At 38.8% G+C, this 23657-nt stretch overlaps 1 protein-coding gene across 8 annotated transcripts in view; it reads right to left on the minus strand.

Annotated features, from left to right (window-relative positions):
• Positions 1–23657, minus strand: part of CCDC88A (coiled-coil domain containing 88A) — a 140099-nt gene that overhangs the window by 99808 nt on the left and 16634 nt on the right. For all 8 annotated transcript variants that reach the window (XM_055119705.1, XM_055119703.1, XM_055119704.1 and 5 more), the window contains exons 3-4: positions 3210–3318; positions 283–352 (exon numbers count right to left, since the gene is read on the minus strand). In XM_055119705.1, coding sequence (XP_054975680.1) covers positions 283–352; positions 3210–3318 — 179 coding nt within the window. The remainder of the gene's footprint in view (positions 1–282; positions 353–3209; positions 3319–23657) is intronic.

The raw sequence follows: 23657 nt of genomic DNA on the forward strand, positions 1-23657 counted from the left end.
TTTGTAAATTATACTAACTAGTTTACCAAGTTAAGAGCTACTATTATAAAAACATGTCAAATTCAGTCAGAATGGTTCCTTACAGGCTTGGCTTCCTTTAAGATTATTAGTATATTTTTTCTAAAATGAATCTCTGATTTGATTCATCTATCTGCAAAATTTAAATGGCTTTCTGCTATGTAGAGGCAAGAAGATCATTTAAATGACAATTATAGACACACATGAACCTAATAAGTAAGCATATTCACACAAAGATGAGACTATATTCACTTTCATACATACCAGAAAAGGGATTTTTGCCAATGATTAAGACATTCGGCAATGACATCATGATCAATTGCTGCAAAGTCTCCTATAAAAAGATACCAGTGACTGTTATACAAGTTATGCTTACACAGTAATTATTCAACAAGCTATAACTTATGATCTGTGCACTTTTAATAAGTATGCTACACTGCAAAATAACACTGGTGGTGGGACTGGTGCTGGAACATAGTACGCCAAAACTCAACTAAGAATAAATTTGTTAATCATAAACTGGTCTAATATTATTGATCAATTGATAATCCTCAATGAAAGATCAAGCATGCATATGCTTTGTTTTCTGATTTCTCTTTGGGACAGCTTAAAAATCCTAATTGATATTAATTTTTATATTTTATTAAGAATTATGTCATTAACAGTTACTAACAGTGATATGCAACAAAGGATATGAGATAAATATAACCACAGGGTGTCATGTGTTATTACTGAACCTTTCAGGTATTACAGAAATAATTGGCTTCTCTACAATTTGGTTGTCACTACATATTCAGATATAACTAAATACTGAGAAACATGTTTCTCTAAGTATTAAACCGTTTCCAAATCATTCCATATAAAATACAATGATAAGAAAGAAAATAACCATGAAACAAATCATCTGCATTGCTTTTAGAGATATGTAATTCTGGATTTGAGAGGTAATAAATGGGCTGAGTGCAAGCAGGAGGCTTCTGTTCGATCACTGGCACTGCACATAACTTGAGCACTGCTAGGAGCAACCTCAAGCACAGAACCAGAAGTAGTACAGAGGTGTAAGCCAAAAACTGAAATAGAAAAAAGTTGTATAATTCCACTAAAGCTCCTTCCCAGAGCCAATGTCTAGTATGACCCTTATGAAAATTATCAAATTAAAATTCATCTAAAAAAAAAAAGCAGTCAGAGCGATAGTACAGTGGGTAAGGTGTTTCCCTTTCATGAAGCCAACCCAGGTTATGATCCCTGGTATCCCATATAGTCCACTGAGCACAGCCAGGAGTAATTCCTGAGTGCAGAGCCAGGAGTAACCCCATAGCATCGCTGGGTGTGACCAAAAAAGACAAAAATAAAATAAAATAAATCTCTTGTCTATGCATTTTTATAGGTATGTATTAGAATGCTTAGAAAACTTGGGGGGCTGGAGCAATAGCACAGCAAGTAGGATGTTTGCCTTGCACGCGGCCGACCCAAGTTCGATTCCCAGCATCCTATATAGTCCCCTGAGAACCACCAGGAATAATTCCTGAGTGCATGAGCCAGCAGTAACCCCTGTGCATCGCTGGGTGTGACCCAAAAAAAAAAAAAAGAAAAAAGAAAGCTTAGAAAACTTGTCTTCAGCACTTTTTTTGCTTTAAAATAACTACCATCAGAAATGATTATATGCTTATAGTACATATTCAATATATGTATCATGCTAGGTAAAATTATTAGAATAAGTGATTCCTTAATCACTTATATTAAGGAATAACAGAATTTGCGTACTTAATAAATCCATGTTTCACATTAAAAGCATTATCTCAATATAGAATCAAAGTAACAGCAAATTGGAAAGAAAAAATTTTACTTCATTCTAATTTTGAGTCCCTTGCTTTATGGCAAAATTATTAAGATTGCCATTAGTTTATATCTTTAAAAACTGAAAAGTAAGACAGATGGATGACTTTTCTATAACAAAATATTCAGTGACAAAGCAAAATCTTTTTTTTTAGACTACAAAGGGGTAAAATTTAACCTAGAACTTGTATGTCCAGCAAAACTATCTTTCAAGAATGAGAATAAATTTAAGGCACTTGGAGACAAATAAACACTGAGAAACTGTATTGGCAAGATGTTATCTCTATATAAACGTATTGATGTATTCCATTTTTTAAACACTCAAGAAAAATTATATCAAAGGTGGAACTCATATACAAAAGAAAACAAAGGGGAGTGAGAAGGAAAACATCTAAATAAATACTTTAACAGTCAAAAATCCCATTTTTGAAATTAAAATCACAGAACTAAAAATATAAAACAAGGACAGCTTAAATGTCAAGAGAAATAATGACTGGAATCAAAACACTCTAAGATCTATTAGATACTAGTATTAGATCTATTACATACTATTATCTAATAGTACTCTAAGTACTAGTCCATAAAAGAATAAATAGTGACAATTTCTGACTTTATCACATTAAGTTTGAAAAGTAGAATATTGAGAGTGGCCCCTAAAAAAAGAGGAGACTAAAAAACCTTTAACCAATAAGAAGAAAAATGTACAACAGAGACTAGGGAAATAGCTCAAAGTTGCTGGAGCAGAGATACACACATCTCTATATATGTGTGTGAGGCCTGAGTTTGATTCCCAATTCTAAGCACTATATGGTTCCATGAATGCCCTGAGGTCCCCAACATAACGATCCTAAGCATGGGTGCAGTCTTCTGGTCAAGTATCACATGGCAGTGGTCCCTGAATCCCCGAATAGTGTAGGGGAGTAACCCAGAATAAAATAAAACAAACACCACAACAAAATTTGAGTGATACAGCTTTAGTGCTTCATAAAAATATAGTGACAGGTTTAAGTGTCCTCAAATATGCCCTGAAATATAATTCCAAATAAAGGATTTAGGAGGACAACATACATTTTCAAAGGCATGATTAAAAACTAAAATATGCAGGTTCTCAGGAAACTAGGAAATAGTTTTAAAAACATGTAGCTATGGTATTTGTAAGATTAGATAAATATAAAATATTTACTTGTATCTTTAATATCACATATTAACTATGGTATATAATGGTTATCTAGCAAACAGACAGGTGTATGGTATATAACAGGCATTTGATATTGTTAGATGATTGATAATATATAACATAAATTTTGGTTACATAATAAGTTGTTAAAATATTGAATGAACAAGAGAGCACCTACCTGATAATAAAATTTTATCTGTCTCACCAAAATGGACAGATTATGAATTCTGAGTGAGGCATCATTGTTGACTTTTTTATTTACTCTTTGACTCTCCGATTTAGGATTACTGCAAGAAATTTTAAAAAAAAATTTAAGTGTGGGAAATAGAACTATCAATATATAGATAACAACATACATCAAATTTTATTTATTTTAAAATTGTATTGATTACCATGAGACAGACCATTACAAAGCTGTTTATGATTAGGTTTCAGTAATACAGTGATTCGACAACTATCCTTCTACCAGTATACAATTTCCCACTACCAATGTCCCCGTTTTACTTCCACCATCCCTCAATACCACCCCCACCTCCCATCCTGTCTCTATGGCAGGCACTCTTCTTTCTCTCTCTCCTTTTGTGCATTATGGCTTGCAATACAGATATTAAGAGTCCATCGTATTTATTCAGGGCATTAAGTATTTCCATCAGGAGGGTAAGGCTGGAACAGCTTTTTTAACTGGTTGGCAGCTTTGGGATGTGGATGTGACTGTCGAGGCTTCTGGAAGTACAGCGGGGTATGGGGAGATAACCCACCCTGACCCTGAGAAAGCCTGGAGATTTCAGTCACAAAACCCACATAACCAATTTTTCAACAGGTTAATATCTCAGTGAGGTCTGTCTTGAGACAGTGGAGTCCAGCTGGGTGCATGGCAGCAATTTTGGATTGTGAGAGCCAGTGGCTGCCAGGGGCTCGGCTCTGGGTGGATACCAGGCTGACCTACCCTCCTCCAATTTATCCTGGTCTGTTCAGCTTTGTGCTGGTCTGAGATTAACTGTGGCTTTTGATTTCTTTCGAGATTTATTTATGGGTCTCTGAAGCAAGGTCCATAAATGAGCTTGTACAGTGAGCTGCGGTGTTTTATGGGTGTGGCTCCCACATACCTAACTTTTGGCCATTTAACTTCTTGGGAAAGTTGGTCCCAAGTTGTTGGGGTCTTGCCAGAGGCAGACCAGAAATTTTGGGGTATCAGGAAGCCAGAAGGCACTATCAGGCTGTTGATGCACTTATCCCATGGGTACAGGTTGACCTTCTGGCAGCACTGCACCCCAAGTATCATATTTCTTTACTGACATTGTTAGGCAAATTGCGTTTTTGTTTCTTAGAGCAAACACACATAAATGTTATATTTCTACTTTCTTAGTATTTTTAAAAATTAATTTCAATGTGAACTGGACTAATAGCACAGCGGGTAGGGTGTTTGCCTTGCACGAGGCCAACCTGAGTATGATTCCTCCATCCCTCTCGGAGAGCCTGGCAAGCTACTGAGAGTATTACTGCCCACACATCAGAGCCTGGCAAGCTACCCGTGGCATATTCAATTGCCAAAAACAGTAACAAGTCTCAGAATGGAGACATTACTGGTGCCCGCTCAAGCAAATCGATGAACGACAACAGTGATACAGTGCAATTTTATTAAACTATTGATAGTTTTTTTTTACTGTACAAAAACATTTTATTAGTTATTACCCCAAGGTGTGCCTCCGTTCATGCTCTAGGTCACACCTGTTTCTCATATCCAAGTCTAGGTTCATAGGCAAGTTACCAGATTATAAACTACTGATACAGTTCTTGAGTTGAATTTGATTACATAAAAGTTCCAATGTTAAAATCAGTAAGTATTAAAAAGTCAATTTTTATATAAAAATTGTTATATCCAATTACCAGAATGTTAATTCCTTATCTGAGAATTTACTAGCGCTTTTTGCTGCTAGTTGAACCTCCTGTGTTATTGTTTTTGCTTGCTGAGTTTAGTTAGCTACTATGTTACTTTCTCATAAAATTTGATGTGCTTCTACTGTGTACATTCAATTTCAAAATATACATTCATCAATATTACTAGAGCTTATCTAAAAGGCATATGATTTGACATGTTTTCTGTGCTTTTAATTAACAGAAATGCAAATATATCTTATATTTCAAAGGCAGTGGCAAAATAAACCTGAAATCTAAGGTGGATGTTGCCCTTCATTATTATCTTTTCTGTTCATTTTCCTGAGATAAATAATACCTTATTTTCTTCAAATATATATTTCCATCACCCCAAATTAATTCTTGATGGGGGATCACACTTGGGTGATATGCTCAGGAGACTTACTTGAGGCAAGACTCAGCAATGCTGACTCGGGGAGGGAACATATCTCCCTCAATATCAAACCCACTACTTCATACATGAAAGGCACATGCTCCACATCCCTGATTCCCAAAATAAATTTTCTGGGGCTGGGGAGATAGCTTAAGGGGCTGAAATACATTCCAGTCAAGGGCCTGGATTTGACCCCTGACATCTATGGCCTCGACAGCACTGCCAGAGAGACCCAACAATCAAGTAAAACAAAACAAATCCAAAATAAAATTTTTAAATAAAAAAAGGGAGAGTGATCATCAAAAGATGCTTATCCCTTCATTGATAACGGAAACTGTGTTTGAACAAAGTTCCAGGAAATAAAAGAGTAAGTGATCACATGTTAATATAAAATTTTGTCATTAACGAAAGCAAAGGTTTGAATAATTTTGAGAGTATAGAAACTTAAGAAAAACAGTCAACCCATGGCCAAGAATTGAAAATTCAATAGCATCTAAGGCAACAAGAGCAAAAGTAACGACTGTGATTCAGTAAAGGAACTCATGAAGAGTCAATTTGCTGAACAAGAGAAAATACCTATAAATCATTTACCTGATAAGGAATTAATTTCTATAGTACACAGAGTTGAAGAGAGAGTATGGCAAGTAAGGCACTTGCATTGCACACATTGGTGCTATCCCCAGCACCACATATGGTCCCACATATGGTCCCCTAAGCACACAGGAGTGATCCTTGAGCACAGAGCTAGGAATAAGTCCTAAGGAGAGACAAGTGTGGCCCCAAAATTCAAATCATGAAAGAAATATATAAAGAGCTTACATAACATACCAAAAGCAAAAAAGAAAAAGAAAAAAAAAGAGCAGTAAGATTTACAAATGGACAGAGAAGCGGAATAGACATTTTGTCAAGGAAAACATATAAATGGCCCATTAGTACAAATGAAAAGATTCAACATATCACTAATTATCAAAGAAAAGCAACTGAAAATCACAAGATAGTGCCAGTACCTACCAATGACTACCATTTTAAGAAAAGAAAGTCCTTGTACACTGTTGGCAGAAACATAAAATGGTGCAACATTATGAAAAACTTGGGAAATTATAAATAACTGAGAAATTATGAATAAATATAAAATATAACAAGAAATTATAAATAAATAGGTCCAGAGATATGTCACAAAGTGGTAGAACATATGCTTAGGCTGTGTGAGGCCCTGAGTTCAATCCCAGCCAATGCATGGTGCCCCCTCCTCCACTGACAAGCTAAGCATCACCAGAGTGGTTTCCAGAGTACCACTAGAGGTGATATGCATTAAACAAAGATAAATAATAAATAAACCTTATGATACCGCAATTTAAATTCTGGGAATATGGCCATAGGAAGTGAAAAATACAATCTCAAGCTGCAGAGCTAGTATAGTAGCTAAAGCCTTGCACAGAGTGGACCCCAATATCACATATTGTCCCCCAAGCACCATCAGGAGTGATCCTTGAACACAGCAGGAAGTAAGCTCTGAGCAACCTGGTTGTGGCCCAAAAACAAAAAAATTAAATTAAATTAAAAGCAGGGTGTCAAAGATATACCTGAATTCCTGTACTGTTTGCAGCATTAGTCACAATAACCATGTGACATTCTAAATTACATCAAAAGATGAATGGATAAGGAATATGGGAAATAGTTATATAATGAAATGCTATGTGGCCATGCAAAGAAATAGAGCATTTGTGTCAACATGAATGGACACATAAGGAATTATGAGAAGTGAAATAAGCCAGATACAAATACTGCATATTCTAACTTATATGGGGAATCTTTAACTTGAAAAAAAAAAGTCAAACTTACAGAAACAGGACCAGAAAAATAGTTGTTACAGACTGAGGTGTGAGGATAAGAGGAGAGGTTGGTGAAAGAGTACAAAGTTTCTGATGTAAGAGAAGTAAAGTCTGAACAATGTCTGAACACCTAACATAAAACACAGTAAATACTATTGATAATGCTATATCATAGAATTGATATCTAATTCTCTAAGAATACAACTTAAATGCTCTTGAACATACACAAAGGTAAATGTATGAGGTAATGGAAATATTAATAACTAGATAATGGGAATTTTTCACAATGTACATGCTTGTATAAATGAACACTATACTCAATTTAAATATGACAGAATTTTATGTCAACTTGATCTCAAAAACAACTACTAATATTAAAACATCTTAATGAGGGCTGCAGTGATAGCACAATGGTTAGGGCGTTTGCCTTGCAAGCTACAGAGAGTATCCCGCCCACACGGCAAAGCCTTGCAAGCTACCCGTGGCATATTTGATATGCCAAAAACAGTAACAAGTCTCACAATGGAGACATTACTGGTGCCCACTCGAGCAAATCGATGAGCAACGGGAAGACAGTGCTACAGTGCAGTGCTACAATGAGGGGGGTATCCCTAGAGAATGGCCTCAGTGATATAAGTGGCTGCTTTGCAAGTATGAGTCCACAAGCTATGCCAGATACGCCAAGCATAGTCCCTACAACTCTGCCATCTAGGACATCCAGTGCTAAAAAGTATTTAATCTCTGGGACACCACTGACCAGGAATGTATGAACCCTGCAAGTAAAGAAGTGTGGCAAAAATCTGGAAACAACCCAAGAGCCCTAGTTTAATAGATGACTGGTTAAAGAAACTTTGGTACATCTACACAATGGAATATTATGCAGCTGTTAAGAGAGATGAAATCATGAAATTTGCTTATAAATGGATAGACATGGAGAATATCATGCTAAGTGAAATGAGTCAGAAAGAGAGGGACAGACATAGAAGGACTGCACTAATTTGTGGAGTATAGAATAACATCATATGAGGCTGACACCCAAGGACAGTAGATACAAAGGTCAGGAGGATTGCCCAAGAGCTGGAAGACTGCTTCATGAGCATAGGGGAGAAGGCAGATGGAATAGAGAAGAGATCACAAAAAAATGATGGCTGGAGGAATCAGTCGGGATGGGAGATGTGTGCCGAAAGTAGATAATGAACCCAACATGAGATGAACTCTCAGTGTCTGTGTTGCAAGCCATAATGCCCCAAAGTAGAGAGAGAGTATGGGGAATATTGTCTGCCATGAAGGCAGGGGGAGGGTGGGAAAGGGGGTGTTTACTGGGGATATTGGTGGTGGGGAATGTGCACTGGTGAAGGGATGGGTATTTGATCACTGTATGACTGTAACCCAAACATGAAAGCTTGTAACCATCTCACGGTGATTCAATAAAATTGAAAAAAAAAAAAAAGAAGTGTGGCACACAGCCAGAAGTATGTCTCCCGGCAAGCACCTTTGTGGACACCACAGAAACTGTTACTGAGCACTAAAACCAGAATGTGCATGAGCACTACCACCAGTAGGAATATATGTATCATCATTGCAAGAGCAACAGCAAAGGGAAGAGGGAGAAATGGATTATGTTTTGTTTCAGAGTTACACCTGTTGGTGCTCAGGGCTTACACCCGGGTCTGTTGCTTAGGGAACACTCTTGGTGGGGGGCTCAGGGGACCAAATAGGGTTCTGGGAGATTAAACCCAAGGTGGGCCATATATGTAAGGCAAACACTTTTCATGCTATACTATCTTATCAGCCCCAGAAAGTGGATTTTTTAAATGGGGAATGCAAGTTAAAGAGGAGAAAACAAAATAAAGATGGCCTAAGAATAGAAGGAAAAATTGAAGCCAGAACACAAGTAGGTCTGAGATAGTTCTTCATAAGAATAATGGGTATGGGGCCGGAGTGTTATTAGCACAGCAGGTAGGGCGTTTGCCTTGCACAAGGCTAACCTAGGTTCAATTACCAGCATCCCATATGATCCCCTGAGCACCACCAGGAGCAATTCCTGAGTGCAGAGCCAAGAGTAACCCCTGAGCACCGCCAGATGTGACCCAAAAAGCAAAAAAAAAGAATAAGGGGCAAGATTAGAGAAAGACACTATTAAGTGAAATGTAAGACAATAAATTAGGATTCCCTTAGTACAGAATATTATAAGGCAGGGACTTGAGGAGTTGCTGAGATAGTACTATGCCACAATAATAGAATTTAATGTAGGCACTTACCCATAAGACTGTTCAATAAAGAACAGAAATTCAATAGAAAACTCTTGCTCTTTAATCCCTTATTTATTTTCCTTTTTTTTTTCAAAGAAAAATCTTTTCATTGCACTCCTAAAGTCTTTAGGTCCTATACTGGGGATTGGACATTCTCCAAAGAATATAAACCCCAAGATACAGTCAAATAGAACTGTAATCTGAGAACACTGATGAGGAAAAGGAGTCAGAGGCCTTGGGTGATAATGGCAGAGGGATTTTGGCACTCAAGTGATGGGCATGATGCAGCATGTATAAAACATTATTTGTACTATCAAGAAATAATAAATTGTTGGGGCTGGAGCAATAGCACAGTGGGTAGGGCATTTGCCTTGCACTCGGCCGACCCCGGTTCGATTCCCAGCATCCCATATTGTCCCCTGACCACCGCCAGGAGTAATTCCTGAGTGCAGAGCCAGGAGTAACCCCTGTGCATCACCAGGTGTGACTCAAGAAGCAAAATAAGTAAATAAATAAAATAATAAATTGTCAATAAGCAGAAGTAACAATAACAGTGGCAAAGGGTCTTTGGAACTTTTAGTGATAATGGAGGTGCAGTTATTTTTTATAATAAAAGCATAAACATTAATACCTCAACTACAATAAAAAACTTAATTGCTAAAGAAAATTTAATCTAAAAAATTAGAAGTTTTTTTTCTTGAGTCTTGTTTCTTTTGTATAAAGGATTTATTTCTTATTACACTGTTAACCTTGACATTGCTAACGTATTATACAGAAAAAACAATTCTTTTCCATTAAACTTCTGACTGACCACCTTTCAAGCTTTGGTTAATTCACTTTATTTTCTTGGGTTTTCTAAGTAAAAAATCATTTTGTTAAGTCACAGTTTATTGCCTCCTTTCCAAGTGTACATCTCATTACTCTTTCTTTAGTTACTGTATTAACATACCATGGAGACATTTTAATTTTGTTCTCAGTTTTAATAGCAGTGCTTTCAATTCTTTATAATAAATACTGCTATACTGATTCCTACGTTAACATTAATGCAATGAATTATATTATTATATTTTCTATTAACAGATACCTCATGATCTAAAGCTATTTTTAACCAAGATATAACTATTCATTTACTTTGTACATAACTCTAGCATAGGTCTTCTAGTATTTAAATGCTTTTATTCCGCTTACTTTCTGCATTGCATGCTCCTAGAAAGCAGAAACCAAATGCTATTTTATACAAAGTTTTTATAGGAACTACACCTGACAATGCTCAGATTGTGGTGTGTGGCTTGACAATTTAATACTTGGGGGGTCACAGGGAGGGGCCACAACCATGGGTGCTGGGAGGGTTAGGTAGCAGGTATAGAGTTAGGGATCAAACAGGGTCCGACACCTAGTAGACCTAAATGTTTATCATTGTGTGCTACCTTTCTCCTTTTCCATTCCCCAATTCACTTTTTCTGTTTGTTTTTTGACCACACCTGGTGGTGCTCAGGATTTACTCTTAATTCTGCACTTGGGGGGATTACTCCTCAAAGAATTCGGGGAGCTATATGGTATGTCAGGGAACAAACCCTTGTTGGCCACACGAAAGGCAAGTGTCCTATTGGGCCAACTACTATTTTGCAAGCCCATTCATTTTTTATTCCTAAAAAGGACTAGATATCCTAATAAAAATTTGTCTAAGCAAAAATAATAAACTACCCCTGACAGAGCACAATATTTTTAAAAACAGGTGTTTTCTAGACTTAAAATATTCACCAAGGTAACAATTCACGTGCTCACCTGCAAAAATATGACAGTGATAAGAGTTTAAGTCTCAAAAGATCAGGTGGATAAATAGAGTAGCAAAATTATAATTTGAGATCTGCATAACAAGAGAAAACAGTAGAAAGGGAGGGTAAGTCTGACTTGTGACTGATTTCTGCTTAGTGTAAAGAAAATAATTCAATACTTTAAAAAAAGTAGATCTTGGAAGTAAAACCATGAATCTGAACTAGTTACTTTGAGTTAATATTGAAAAAGTCAAATTACCAGTAAGAGCAATGACAAAATAAATGGCAGCATGGTCAGGAAGTCATGGTTATAATTTTATTAATGACAGAGATGACAAAAACTATTACCATAATGAGACACAAGTACAAAATAAATTTTATTTATTTATTTATTTTTTTTGCTTTTTTGGGTCACACCTGGCGATGCACAGGGGTTACTCCTGGCTCTGCACTCAGGAATTACCCCTGGCCGTGCTCAGGGGACCATATGGGGTGCTGGGATTTGAACCCGGGTCGGCCACGTGCAAGGCAAACGCCCTACCCGCTGTGCTATCTCTCCAGCCCCCAAAATAAATTTTAGATACCAGAGTCAAATACTTACCTATGTAAATAAAATAGGAACAATTAAACAATTTATTTACATAGACAAATAAATTAAACATAATTTTGTATATAAATTATGTATGTATATAAAAGTACATAGCAATCAGTCATCACAAATTTACTTTTATTGATTTTCTGTCAACTCCATTTTCCATTCTTCTAAGTTATCTTGGAGCAAGCAACATGAAATAAATTTGTTATGCACCTGCTAAGGGGGCAGGCTGGGCTAGAGAGGGAAACTAGGGACATTAGTGGAGAGGTCACAATGATTATGGGATTGATGTTGGTACATTGTATGTCTGAGACAAATGTTTTTATTTATTTATTTATTTATTTATTTATTTATTTCCTTTTGGGTCACACCTGGCAATGCACAGGGGTTACTCCTGGCTCTGCACTCAGGAACTACCCCTGGCGGTGCTCAGGGGACCATATGGGATGTTGGGAATTGAACTGGGTTGGCCGAGTGCAAGGCAAACGCCCTACCACTGTGGTATTGCTCCAGCCCCTGAGACAAATATATTATGGATAACTTTGGGGTTTTTTTTTGGGGGGAGGGTCACACCGTCGATGCACAAGAGTTAGTCCTGGCTCATGCACTCAGGAACTACTCCTGTTGCTGCTCGGAGGAATATGTGGGATGCTGGGAATCAAACCCGGGTCAGCTGCGTGCAAGGCAAACGCCCTACCTGCTGTGCCATTGCTCCAGCCCTATTATGAATAATTTTGGAAACCATAGTGTTTTAATAAACATAAATTAAAACAACAATAAATGAGAAAATATAAAGGGAAAATCTTAGTTTTATATAATAAACTGTTATATTTCAGTAAGTTAAATACTCGGTACTTACTCTATCCATATTACTTAACATATAAAAGGGGATCAATCCCGGGTTGGCTGAGTGCAAGGCAAGTGCCCTACCTGCTTTACTATCGCTCCAGCCCCTGAAATCATTCGTTCTTCTAACTTTTCTCTGTCTTTCTTCTAAACTTCTATCTTCTATTTCAATTTTTTAATTTGAATCCCCATACATAACTCTCACTGTCGTCTCCTCCTAGTTATACACTGATAACATTTAAACCTAAGAAATACTTTAGTGAGTATAAAGAAGCAGGATATCTATTCATCTCCACCTACAAAATTTCTGTATTAGTGATCAATATAACTGCTAAATACTGTACATATGCATGGACCTAGAGAGCAATAAACTTTCCATTAACAGGCTTGGCTCTCCCATTTGATGTATGCCTTATTTGAGTTAGGTTCATGCTAACATATGGTAGGTCATAAAAATCAGGCTCTTCCACCCCAGGAAATAATCTATGACAGTGACTACCCTCAAGAAAATGCAAAAAAAAAAAAAAAACCCCAAACATCCATTTCCACAGATAAGAATTATTTATTAAGTTTACTAAAAAAGTATGCAAATTAAGAAAATTAGAAACATCACAAAAATTTAGGGAAAAATATAATTATGATACATTATCTGATTTTTCAGGAAAGTTATAATCATGCAAATACTGATTTAATTACATTTAAGTAAAGAGAAGGATATGGTAAGAAGAAACAAAGGTAAATCTTTGAAAAAGCAAAAATCGCATCTAACATCAGAAGTTAACAGATAATATCAAGGGGCAAATCAAGAAACAGTACGATAGGAACATTTTCACTATTTATGAGGTTAAGGAACTGAAAAAACTGCTTTAAAAACAAGTTTAAAAGGTCAACTCGAGAACAGAACTAAGATTTCAGAGTAGGAAAGGGGATTTCTGCTTTTTACTATTAAGTTTTTGTATTATTCTTTTAAATGACCTAAAACATTTTTCAAAAAGAAAATGTTTTGAAAAACATTTTCAAAAATACATGAGAAATATTTTATTTCATGAAATTTCACATCTTAAAATTTCTGTATTTTTGCTTCCTATATTACAAAGGAAAAATATTTTATTTATTACATAGATGATGTAATTTAATCCTTCAAAATATCTTGCAAAATTTCTTATCCAAATCCAAAAAAGTGTTAGTTCAGTGGACTGGAGTGCATGCTTTGCCTGGATTCAGTCCCCAATACCACATGGTCCCCTAAGCATTGCTGATGTGACCCACAATTTTTAAATTCTCATGCATTTTATGCAAAGAATAAATTATTTCATTCCTGTGTATTTTAAAGTCTTATTTCTTTATACAACAGACATCACAGTAATTTGAAAGACTCACTAATTGAGCACATGCTTTCAGAATGGGGCCCTTTGTTCAATTCCTGAAACAGAATATTAAACTCTGTATTATTTCTTATATTTTTGAAATTTTCACATCAAAAAATAATTTAAATAAGATGGGTATATTATGAAAGAGAATTCAGGAAGGATAAACAGTAATCTAAAAATTTCCTAGGGGCTGGAGCAATAGCACAGTGGGTAGGGCATTTGACTTGCATGCAGCAGACCTGGGTTTGATCCCCAGCATTCCATATGGTCCCTTGGGCACTGCCAGGAGTAATTTCTAAGCACAGAGCCAGGAGTAACCCCTGAGCAACACCGGGTGTGGCCAAAAAAGCAAAAACAAATTAATGTTTTAATTTGGTATTTAATATTAATAGAACGCCATACCAATGGCCCAACTTCACTGCCTCATGATTAATATCTGCAGAGACATAAAACTGCTGAAAATTCCAGGTATACTAGTTTTCAAGCTAGGAACTCTAGAGTTTTCTCAGAGTCACATGTAAATTTATCCATTGGCTTTGCTATACTCATGATTAAATCTCAGAAGAGATGCAAGCCAAGCAGCAAAAAAATAAAGAAAAAAAATCACAGGTACACCAGCATCTCAGATGGAAACTCTGGCGTGCCCTCAGGAGAGGGGCGGGCCAAGTCTCCACACTGCCCAAACCCCAGCAGCTGCACCCATACTCCACAGAGGCTGCCATGCCAACAGCCCAACTCCACTGCTTCATGACTAGTCTCTGCAGAGATATCAAACTACTGAAAATTCAAGGTATACCAGTTTCCAAGCGGAGAATTCTGGAGTCTTCTCCGAATGGGAGCAGGCAGTCTACTTCCCCAGTGTCCCCCACACACACACCCGTTACTTCCAAAAGCCATGACAGCCACACCCACATCCTACAACTGCTTGCCATGTAAATGGCCCTGATATATATCCTGAAATTTCTAGAGTGCACAGCCCTTATTTTTAGCCATGCAACACCTCCAAGTTCTGCAATACTGACATCCCAGTCAGAGAATACAAAATTAGATGGGAAAGTAACATAAAAGCCAACTATGCTCAATAAACAGTAATACAAAATACTCAACTAGCAATAAACAGCTTAGTAAACCCTTAGACAAGGACTTAAAGTCCATTGTGAGGACTGGTGAGATACAACAATTTTCACAAATTTTCTCTTCCTGAAATATTTTTTGATAATGTTATTAGCCATTTGATTGTAAGGAGCAATATAAAATAAATTATTTTGTGCCTGCTAGGGGAGCAGGATAGGGGGAGGGGAGGTGGTTGGGAAAATGGTGGAAGAAAGGTCACAATGGTAATGGCATTGGTGTTGAAATATCAAATGCCTGGAACAACTGTATTATGAACTACTTTGTAAATCATGGTGCTTAAATTAAGGTAAATATTGTTTTTAATTTATGGAATTTTAAAAGTTAATGTAGAATAGTCACCCATGGCATATTTGATATGCCAAAAACAGTAACAAGTCTCACAACTGAGACATTACTGGTACCCACTCGAGCAAATTGATGAACAACAGTGTTGTCTACAGGACAACAGTGCTATAGACCATGCTAATGAAGAACAGTCATAATGAAGTTTTCATTGAGTTTTTTTTGAAAGTATTTATGTTTTTAATAATCAACTTATATTTGGCTTGTGATATAACTCCACAGTAGAATACAGAGCCTGGACAGAAAGTACCGTGGGCACTTGCCTACAAGTGGCTGACCCAGATTCAATTGCCAACAGCCCATATGATACCCTGAGAACTACTAGAAGTGATCCCAGAGCAGACAACCAAAGAGCAAGCCCTGGGCACCTCTGGGTTTGGTCCCAAGAAACAGCAGAATACAGAGCATGCATGAGGCTGTGTTTGATCTCTAATACAAAGGAAAGAAAAAAAGGAGTAAGGGGAGCCTGTCTAAAATAAATGAACTGCTGAATGATACAACTGAGATGTAAGTACCTTCTTAATCATACGTGGCTATATCTGAGAGAACATAATATCAAATTGGCCAATTTTTTATGGTATAAAAACTGAAAAATGCTTTAGAAGCAAATAACCTAGTAATATGGCCCAAATCTATATAGCCAGAAGTTAAATGCAGCAAGGCAGTAAAAAGCAGAGCCTCAAGCAATTTCAGTTAAAATGACCTACTTATAAGCTACATTAATTTCAATAAACAGGCAAAAGTATTATCTATCACCATATAGAGCAATGTGCAGAACCCAAGGGTCTACTGAGCTGTGTCTCCAGACCTTACTGCAATTTTTTTAATTAGGGTAAAGGATGAAGAAAAGTTAGCAATTCTGCAACACTAATTACTCTTAAGATTTGGTCCTTATACAGCCAAAGATTATGTCTTTACTTATTCATTAACTAATCTATGAGAAACAGAAATCTGAGAGTTTTAATGGCCTTATGCTCTCCTCTCCAGACTGCAAATCTATTCTATATCCTTTTAGAACATCTGTTCAATGTTGGTACTTAACACTAGATCTAAACATGCTCTAATTTTTGCTCAAAGCACTGTAATATAAAATAATATTTTTAAAACTTCCTTTTAAGTTTTAACTTTCAGCACTATGATTTGAATACTATTAATGATAGGGTTTTTGTACATATATTGTTCCAATATTTAATTTAAAAATATCTTAGGTATTTTATAGAACTATAAAACATCTACGTAACTATAGAACTATAGAAAATTTGACAGTGAAACATTTTAAACAATTAAGATATTTATATAACAAGCTTCCAATGTGCATATAACAGAGAATGATTGCTTTTTTAAAAAAATTATAAGGCAACTATCATTACCATTAATTAATATTATAACTTGAATAATCATAATTAATCTTATAACCTGGGTAATCATTCCAGCTATGAGTATTATAAAAGAAATTAATAAGGTTTTTTATTTCTATTTTGCTTTTTAGGACATGTTCAGGACTTACTTCTAGCTCTGTGCTCAGTGATTAATCCTGACGGGGCTCAGAGAATATGTGGTGCTGGAAATCAACCACCAGTAGGTCATACACAAGGCAAAAATGCCTTATCCATGCACTATTTCTCCTGTTCCCTTCAGTAACTTTCTAAAACAGCAATTTTTTGCCTTAATCTCTTCCTTTTCTTACAACTTTCTTTCACTGCCCAAAATAAAAGTGTTTTGGGGCTGAAGCAATAGCACAGCGAGTAGGGTGTTTGCCTTGCACGCGGCCGATCTGGGTTCGACTCCCAGCATCCCATATGGTCCCCCGAGCACCGGAAGGAGTAATTCCTGAGTGCATGAAGCAGGAGTAACCCCTGTGCATCGCTGGGTGTGACCCCAAAAAGCCAAAATAAAAGTGTTTTTATCAGCAGAATATTTTCATTCATTAACTAATTGGACCTTCACAATGACTAACATTTTCTAGTTAGCCCAAGTCTGAGGTAGCAATATGTTAAATATTCACAATCTAACAGAACTAAAGGGTTGAGTTAAATGTTGCAAGTGGACAAAACCCATAAAAATCTAATACTCCATAAACACTTCATTTGGCTTTATCTAATTCAGATAAAATGACTAAAGAAATGTATTTGGTAAACACGGCAGCAGTGCAGCGGCAAACCGAGGACGGAGAGAAGCTCTCAGGGCTATTAACAGCCAATGGGATCACAAACTTTCTGTGTGAGTGAATATGGGTGCCCTTTTGATATTCTGTCTCAGGGAAAGCATCATTAAACAAAACTGGCTGGTTGTCCACTGTGTTGCACCACCCCAAAAGAGGACTCGTGAGGAAGTGGGGATGCAAGTGCCAGTGGGTGGAGCTACTGCAGCTCTCAGTGCTCTGAATGGCCAAAGAGGTTTGTTTTTTTTTAATTATTTTTATTTTGCCTCAATAGTGCCAAAGAGCTCCCAGTTGGTGGTCATTCTGGGAGTTCTCTTCTTCTCTTCTTAAAACTTAAACTTTGCAGACCTTTCTCCTTGCTTTGTGAAGGAGAATTTTGCACGAAGACAGTGTTCCGATCCCATTTGGAATTTTGGGACAACAGCAACATCGGTCAGGCATAACCTTCGACTGAATATGATGTGGTCAATTTCATTGTGGAACTGTCCACTGGGAGACTCCCATGTCCAACGTTTAGATTCGACCTTCTCAAACTGCGAGTTACCATGGATGGTCCTGGTCAAAACAATGAACTCAGACAGTCTCTCACCCTGTTCGTTCCATTCTGGGCAGTGGGTCCCAATGTGGAGTTCTTTGGGAGACCTACTCAGTCTTATCTTGGCATTAAAATCACTGACAATGATCTTTTCGAAGGTGTGGTCTTCTTTATAGAACTTCTCCAGTTCCATGTAGAACTTCTCAATTTCTTCTTCATCGTAGTTGGATGCTGGTGCACAGACGACGAAAACAGAAACTGATGGCAGTGAGCCACATCTATTCTAGCGTAACTGTCCGATTTGGGTTGTTAGGCATTCCAATGAATCAATGCTCATGGCCAAGTTCGTGTTGAGCAGGACACCGAGACCACAGACACATCTGCTGTTGCATGTTCCGAGGAACAGTTCTTCTCCAGTGTCGAAAATGGCATGATGTCGGGCTGGAGTGATAGCACAGCGGGTAGGGCGTGTGCCTTGCACGCGGCTGACCCAGGTTCAATTCCCAGCATCCCATATGGTCCCCTGACCATCACCAGGGGTAATTCCTGAGTGCAGAGCCAGGAATAACTCCTGTGCATCGCCGGGTGTGACCCAAAAAGAAAAAAAAAAGAAAATGGCATGATGTGATTGATGCCTTCTCGTTTCGGTCAGACCAATGATGTCGTACTTGATCTTCTGCGCTTGCACCATCAGGTCCTCGATGGATGCCTCTAATGCCAATTCAAAGTACAGACAGCCATTTTAGTGTTTCTTCATTTTGGCAGTCTAGTTCGTCCCTGAGAATTTATCAGCCTCTCCTTGCTCATCCTTCATAATGCTACCATCAGGAGGATGAAGCTCATTGTTGTTACTGTTTTTGGCATATCGAATACCAATACCAATACTAATACCAATGGGAAGATTCTGTCATTAACAACATCGACAAGGAATACGATCGACTGGTTCAGCACCTGTATGACTGCATGATGAATGTCGATATGTCTTCAGAAACTCTCGAGTTCATTGGCCAACATGGTTTGGCACCAGCCTCAGGCAACCACAGGCTAATATCTGAGCTCGCAAAGCTGTGCAGAGAAGCAATAAAGGAAGACCTCAAAGAGAGGAGCAGCAGCGTTTGGCCAATGCGGCAGAAGCTGGGAAAAGTATTTGCAATGCTCGCCTGTCCTTCGCAAACTACAATACCAAGATCATTGCCCTCCGACATCCTGATGGATCTATCACATCTTCCAGAAGGTCAATAGAGAGGATTATTCATGACTTCTACTCAGATCTCTTTGACAGCCACGTCCTCCTGCCCATATACCAAATTCCACAGGATGGATATGTCATTCCCAACGTCCTCTCTTTCAAAATCCGACATGCTATTTCGTTGGTAAAGATGTGTACAGCACCCGGTCCAGACAAGTTAAGACCCAAACACCTGAAGAATCTGTAGCCAGTACTCGTCAATACACTGGCTCAGCTCTTCGCATGCTACCTGTCCGAATGCAATGGAAAACCAGCAGGACCATTCTGTTGTACAAGAAGGGAGAGAGCCACAACATCGACAACTATTGCCCAATCTGCCTGTTGTCTGTCGTCTACAAGTTGTTCGCTTTAGTGATCCTGAATAGAATAGGCAGAACGGCAGAAAACTAGATGAAAGACAACCATGCGAGCAAGCCGGATTCCGAAAAAGATTCAGCACAATCGACCATATCTACACAGTGACCAAGCTCATTGAAGTTTCACAAGAGTTCAAGATGCCGCTCTGTCTAATGTTCATTGATATAAAGAAGGCCTTTGATTCTGTTGAGACTGAAGCGGTCATCGAAGCCCTAGCCAAACAGGGCATTCAAACTCAGTACATCAAGATCCTCCTCAAGCTTATTATGGATTCACCACCAGGATCTCACCATTCTACAAGGAAGTGATCAATGACATAAAGAGAGGGGTTCGGCAGGGTGATACTATTTCACTGAAAGTCTTCAGTGCCACCCTCGAGAATGTCATGCAATGACTGGAATGGGAAGGAACAGGAGTAAAGATAGATGGTCGGCAACTAAACCACCTCCACTTCACTGATGACTGGTGTTATAGTTCTAATAACACCAAACATTAGCCACGCAGCACAAATGCTGGCCAACTTTGACCACGAGTGTGGAAAGGTTAGACTGCAGCTGAATCTCACCAAAACAATGTCATGAAAAACGAACTAGTCCCTGATGTTCCATTTGCTCTCAACGGAACAAATATCTCCAAACGCAGCAGCTTATGTGTACCTGGTCGAGAACTCATCATGAGGAATGACTTGGTGTCAGAACTGCGCAGGAGGAAGAGAGCAGCGTGGAACGCCTTCAAGAGCATAGAAGAAGTGGTTAAGAGGACAAAGAACCTCCAGCTCCAGGCATATCTTTTCGACTCCACCATTGTTCCTGCACTAAAATATGCCTCAGAGACCTAGGCCCTATGCAAATAGGATGAGAACGCTATTTGGGTATCCCAAAGAGGAATCCTGAATAGAATAGGCAGAACACTAGACGAAGGACAACCATGTGAGCAAGCCGGATTCCAAAAGGATTCAGTTCCCAAGGTTTCACTCAAGTGAGAGAAGGAATCTGGACTTCCGACCTCCATCGACGATCAGAATCAGGGATGCTGTCTCGTTTGCCAAGGCGTCAAAAATCAGATGGGCCGGACACGTAATGCGATTCAGAGACAACCACTGGACTAGAGCTGTTACTGACTGGATTCCATGGGATGCCAAAAGATCGTGTGGCCACCCACCTACGAGATGGTCAAACTTCTTCGTCAAAACCCTGAATGAATGGTTTGAGGCTCTTCCTGTTCCTGGAGCGAGCAGATACCATGGGCTACACTAGCACGCAACAGGAACAAATCGAGACGTTACTGGTGCCCACTCAAGCAAATCGAAGATCAACAGGATGACAAGTGATACAAGTGATTTTTATTTTATAAAGTAGATCACAGTATTTGATTACACTTAATATTCAAACACCATCCCACCACCATTATGCCTTCCCACCACCATATTTCGGATGTTTCCATCCCAAACCTCTACCCCTGTCCCAAAACAAAACCAAAATAATATATTGTGCATTGTTATGAAAAACTGCTGAAAATGCTACAAAAAAGTTTCCTTAGAGAAAGTGTAAAATTGTCTTATTTCACCGAGGGGCCATGAAGCCCTTCTATAAGAGATCACTAACATGTTGTTAAAAGTTGAACTTGTGTGCTTATATATATATGCATACATATATATATATATCTGTAAAAAAATATCGCCCTCTAAGATTGGTTGTCTCGTACTTTGAACCCCATCAAATGTGGTGCGGTACTTGATAGCACAGTGGGTAGGGTATTTGCCTTGCACACAGTCGACCCGGGTTCGATTTCTCCGTCCCTCTTAAGAGAGCCGACAAGCTACAGAGAGTATCCCGCCTGCACGGCAGAGCCTGGCAAGCTACCCATGGCATATTCGATATGCCAAAAATAGTAACAAGCCTCACAACAGAGACGTTACTGGTGCCCACTCGAGCAGGTCGATGAACAATGGGATGACAATGCTACAGTGTTACGCTTGGAGTATGGGTAGGGTGTGTGGTATGAAGTGTTGCACGGTCCAGGAATAGGTTCACTCATGGGTGAGGCTTGGTCCGAGCATATGGAGAGCAGCTGTGAGCACAGTTGCATTGAGTTCTGGAGGTTTTCGGCTGCCCCGGGCTGAGTCCCTTGGGGTGGGGAGGGGTCTCACGTGCCTCTGGTTGCTGAATTTTAATGTGTCCAGATAGAATTCTTTGGGTCCAACCCAGCATCACGACATAGTACAGGTGCAGGAGTTGAGGGGGCGCCCCAGGTTCTCACTATGGTGCCCAGGCAATTTGATGCTGATGGGGCAGCCCCATCAGCACTTCTTCCCCTGAACCAGCCTGCACCGCCCACAATATATTGAGGAAAACCTCCCTAAATGCCGATTGTCTGGAGACCCAGGATAGGATCATGTTACCATTGGTTAGACTCTGCTGCACTAGTGGCTACAGCCCACCCTGAGTGCCCAGGCCCCTAATGGTAGCAGCACTGGCTCCTCCCTGGACTGCTGCTGCTGCTACCACGGGGGTCTGGGGGTTCGGTGTCACCAGCAGGTCAACCTGGACCAGTGGGACAAGCAGATTAGCTGTCTGATGGTGTCTTCAGGCTTCCTGATACCCCAGAATCGCCGTAGTGCCTCTGGCCAGACTCCAACAAATCAGGACTAAGTTTCTCCAGAAATTAAACCACCAAAAGTTAGGTATATGGGAGCCACGCTCACAAACCACCTCCAGTTCAGTCATACAAGCTTATTTATCAGCTTTGCTTCAGAGACTTATAAATAAATCTTGAAAGAGCTCAAAAACCACAGTTAATCTCAGACCCACACAAGGCTAAACTGATCAAAATCACCATCAATCCCCTAGCCAGACTCCACCGTCTCAGGGCGGAATTCACTGAGAGATTAATTTGCTGAAAATTCGGGTATGTGGGTTTTGTGACTGAAGTCTCTAGGCTTTCTTGGGGTTGGGATGGGCTACCCCCCCACCTCCTTGTACTTCCAGAAGCCCCAGCAGTCATGTTCACACCCCAAAGCCACCACCCAGTTAAATTTCAGCTGTACCTTCCTGACAAAAATACTGAATGCACTGAACAAAAAGATAACCTCTTAGTACCTATATTGCAAACCATAATGCACAAATGGAGAGAGAGAGAGAGAGAGAGAGAGAGAGAGAGAGAGAGAGAGAGAGGAAAAACTCCTGCCATAAAGGCAGGCGGGGGTGGGTAGGAGTCATTGCTAGGAGGGTGGTAGGAAGGAAATGTACACTAGTGAAGGGATGTTACTGCTGGGTCATATGGAAATTCAATTTCTAGTTTTTTTGTGTAACATCCATATTGTTTTCCAGAGAAGGCTAAATCAATCATCATTTCCACCAGCAATGAATAAGAGTCCCTTCCTACCCACATCCACACCAGCACTGGTTGCTCTGGTTCTTGTTGATGTGTGCCAGTCTCGGTAGCATAAGATATCTTATTGTCATCTTGATTTGCATCTCCCTGATCATTAGTGATGTAGAGCATTTTTTCATGTACCTTTTGTCATTTGTATTTCTTCTTTGAGGAAGTTTCTGCTTATCATTTCCTCCATTTTTATGATCCCATTATTTTGGGATCATATTAATTTTGGTAAATTTCTACCAGTACCTTATATATCTTTGATATTAACTCCTTATCAGATGGGAGTTGGATTAATAATTTTTTCTATTCCATGATTGTCTTTGTATTCTAATCATTGTTTTCTTTGAGAAGCAGGAGCTTCTTAGTTTAACCTTTGCTTCCACTTGCTTGGTCAGTAGTATTTTATCCTTGAAGATGTCTTTAGCTTCAATTTCACTGGAGAGTTCTGCCTATGTTTCCCTCTATGTACCTTATGGATTCAGGGCTGAT

This window comes from Sorex araneus, chromosome X, assembly GCF_027595985.1.
Source record: "Sorex araneus isolate mSorAra2 chromosome X, mSorAra2.pri, whole genome shotgun sequence".
In the NCBI taxonomy this organism is placed as follows: domain Eukaryota; kingdom Metazoa; phylum Chordata; class Mammalia; order Eulipotyphla; family Soricidae; genus Sorex; species Sorex araneus.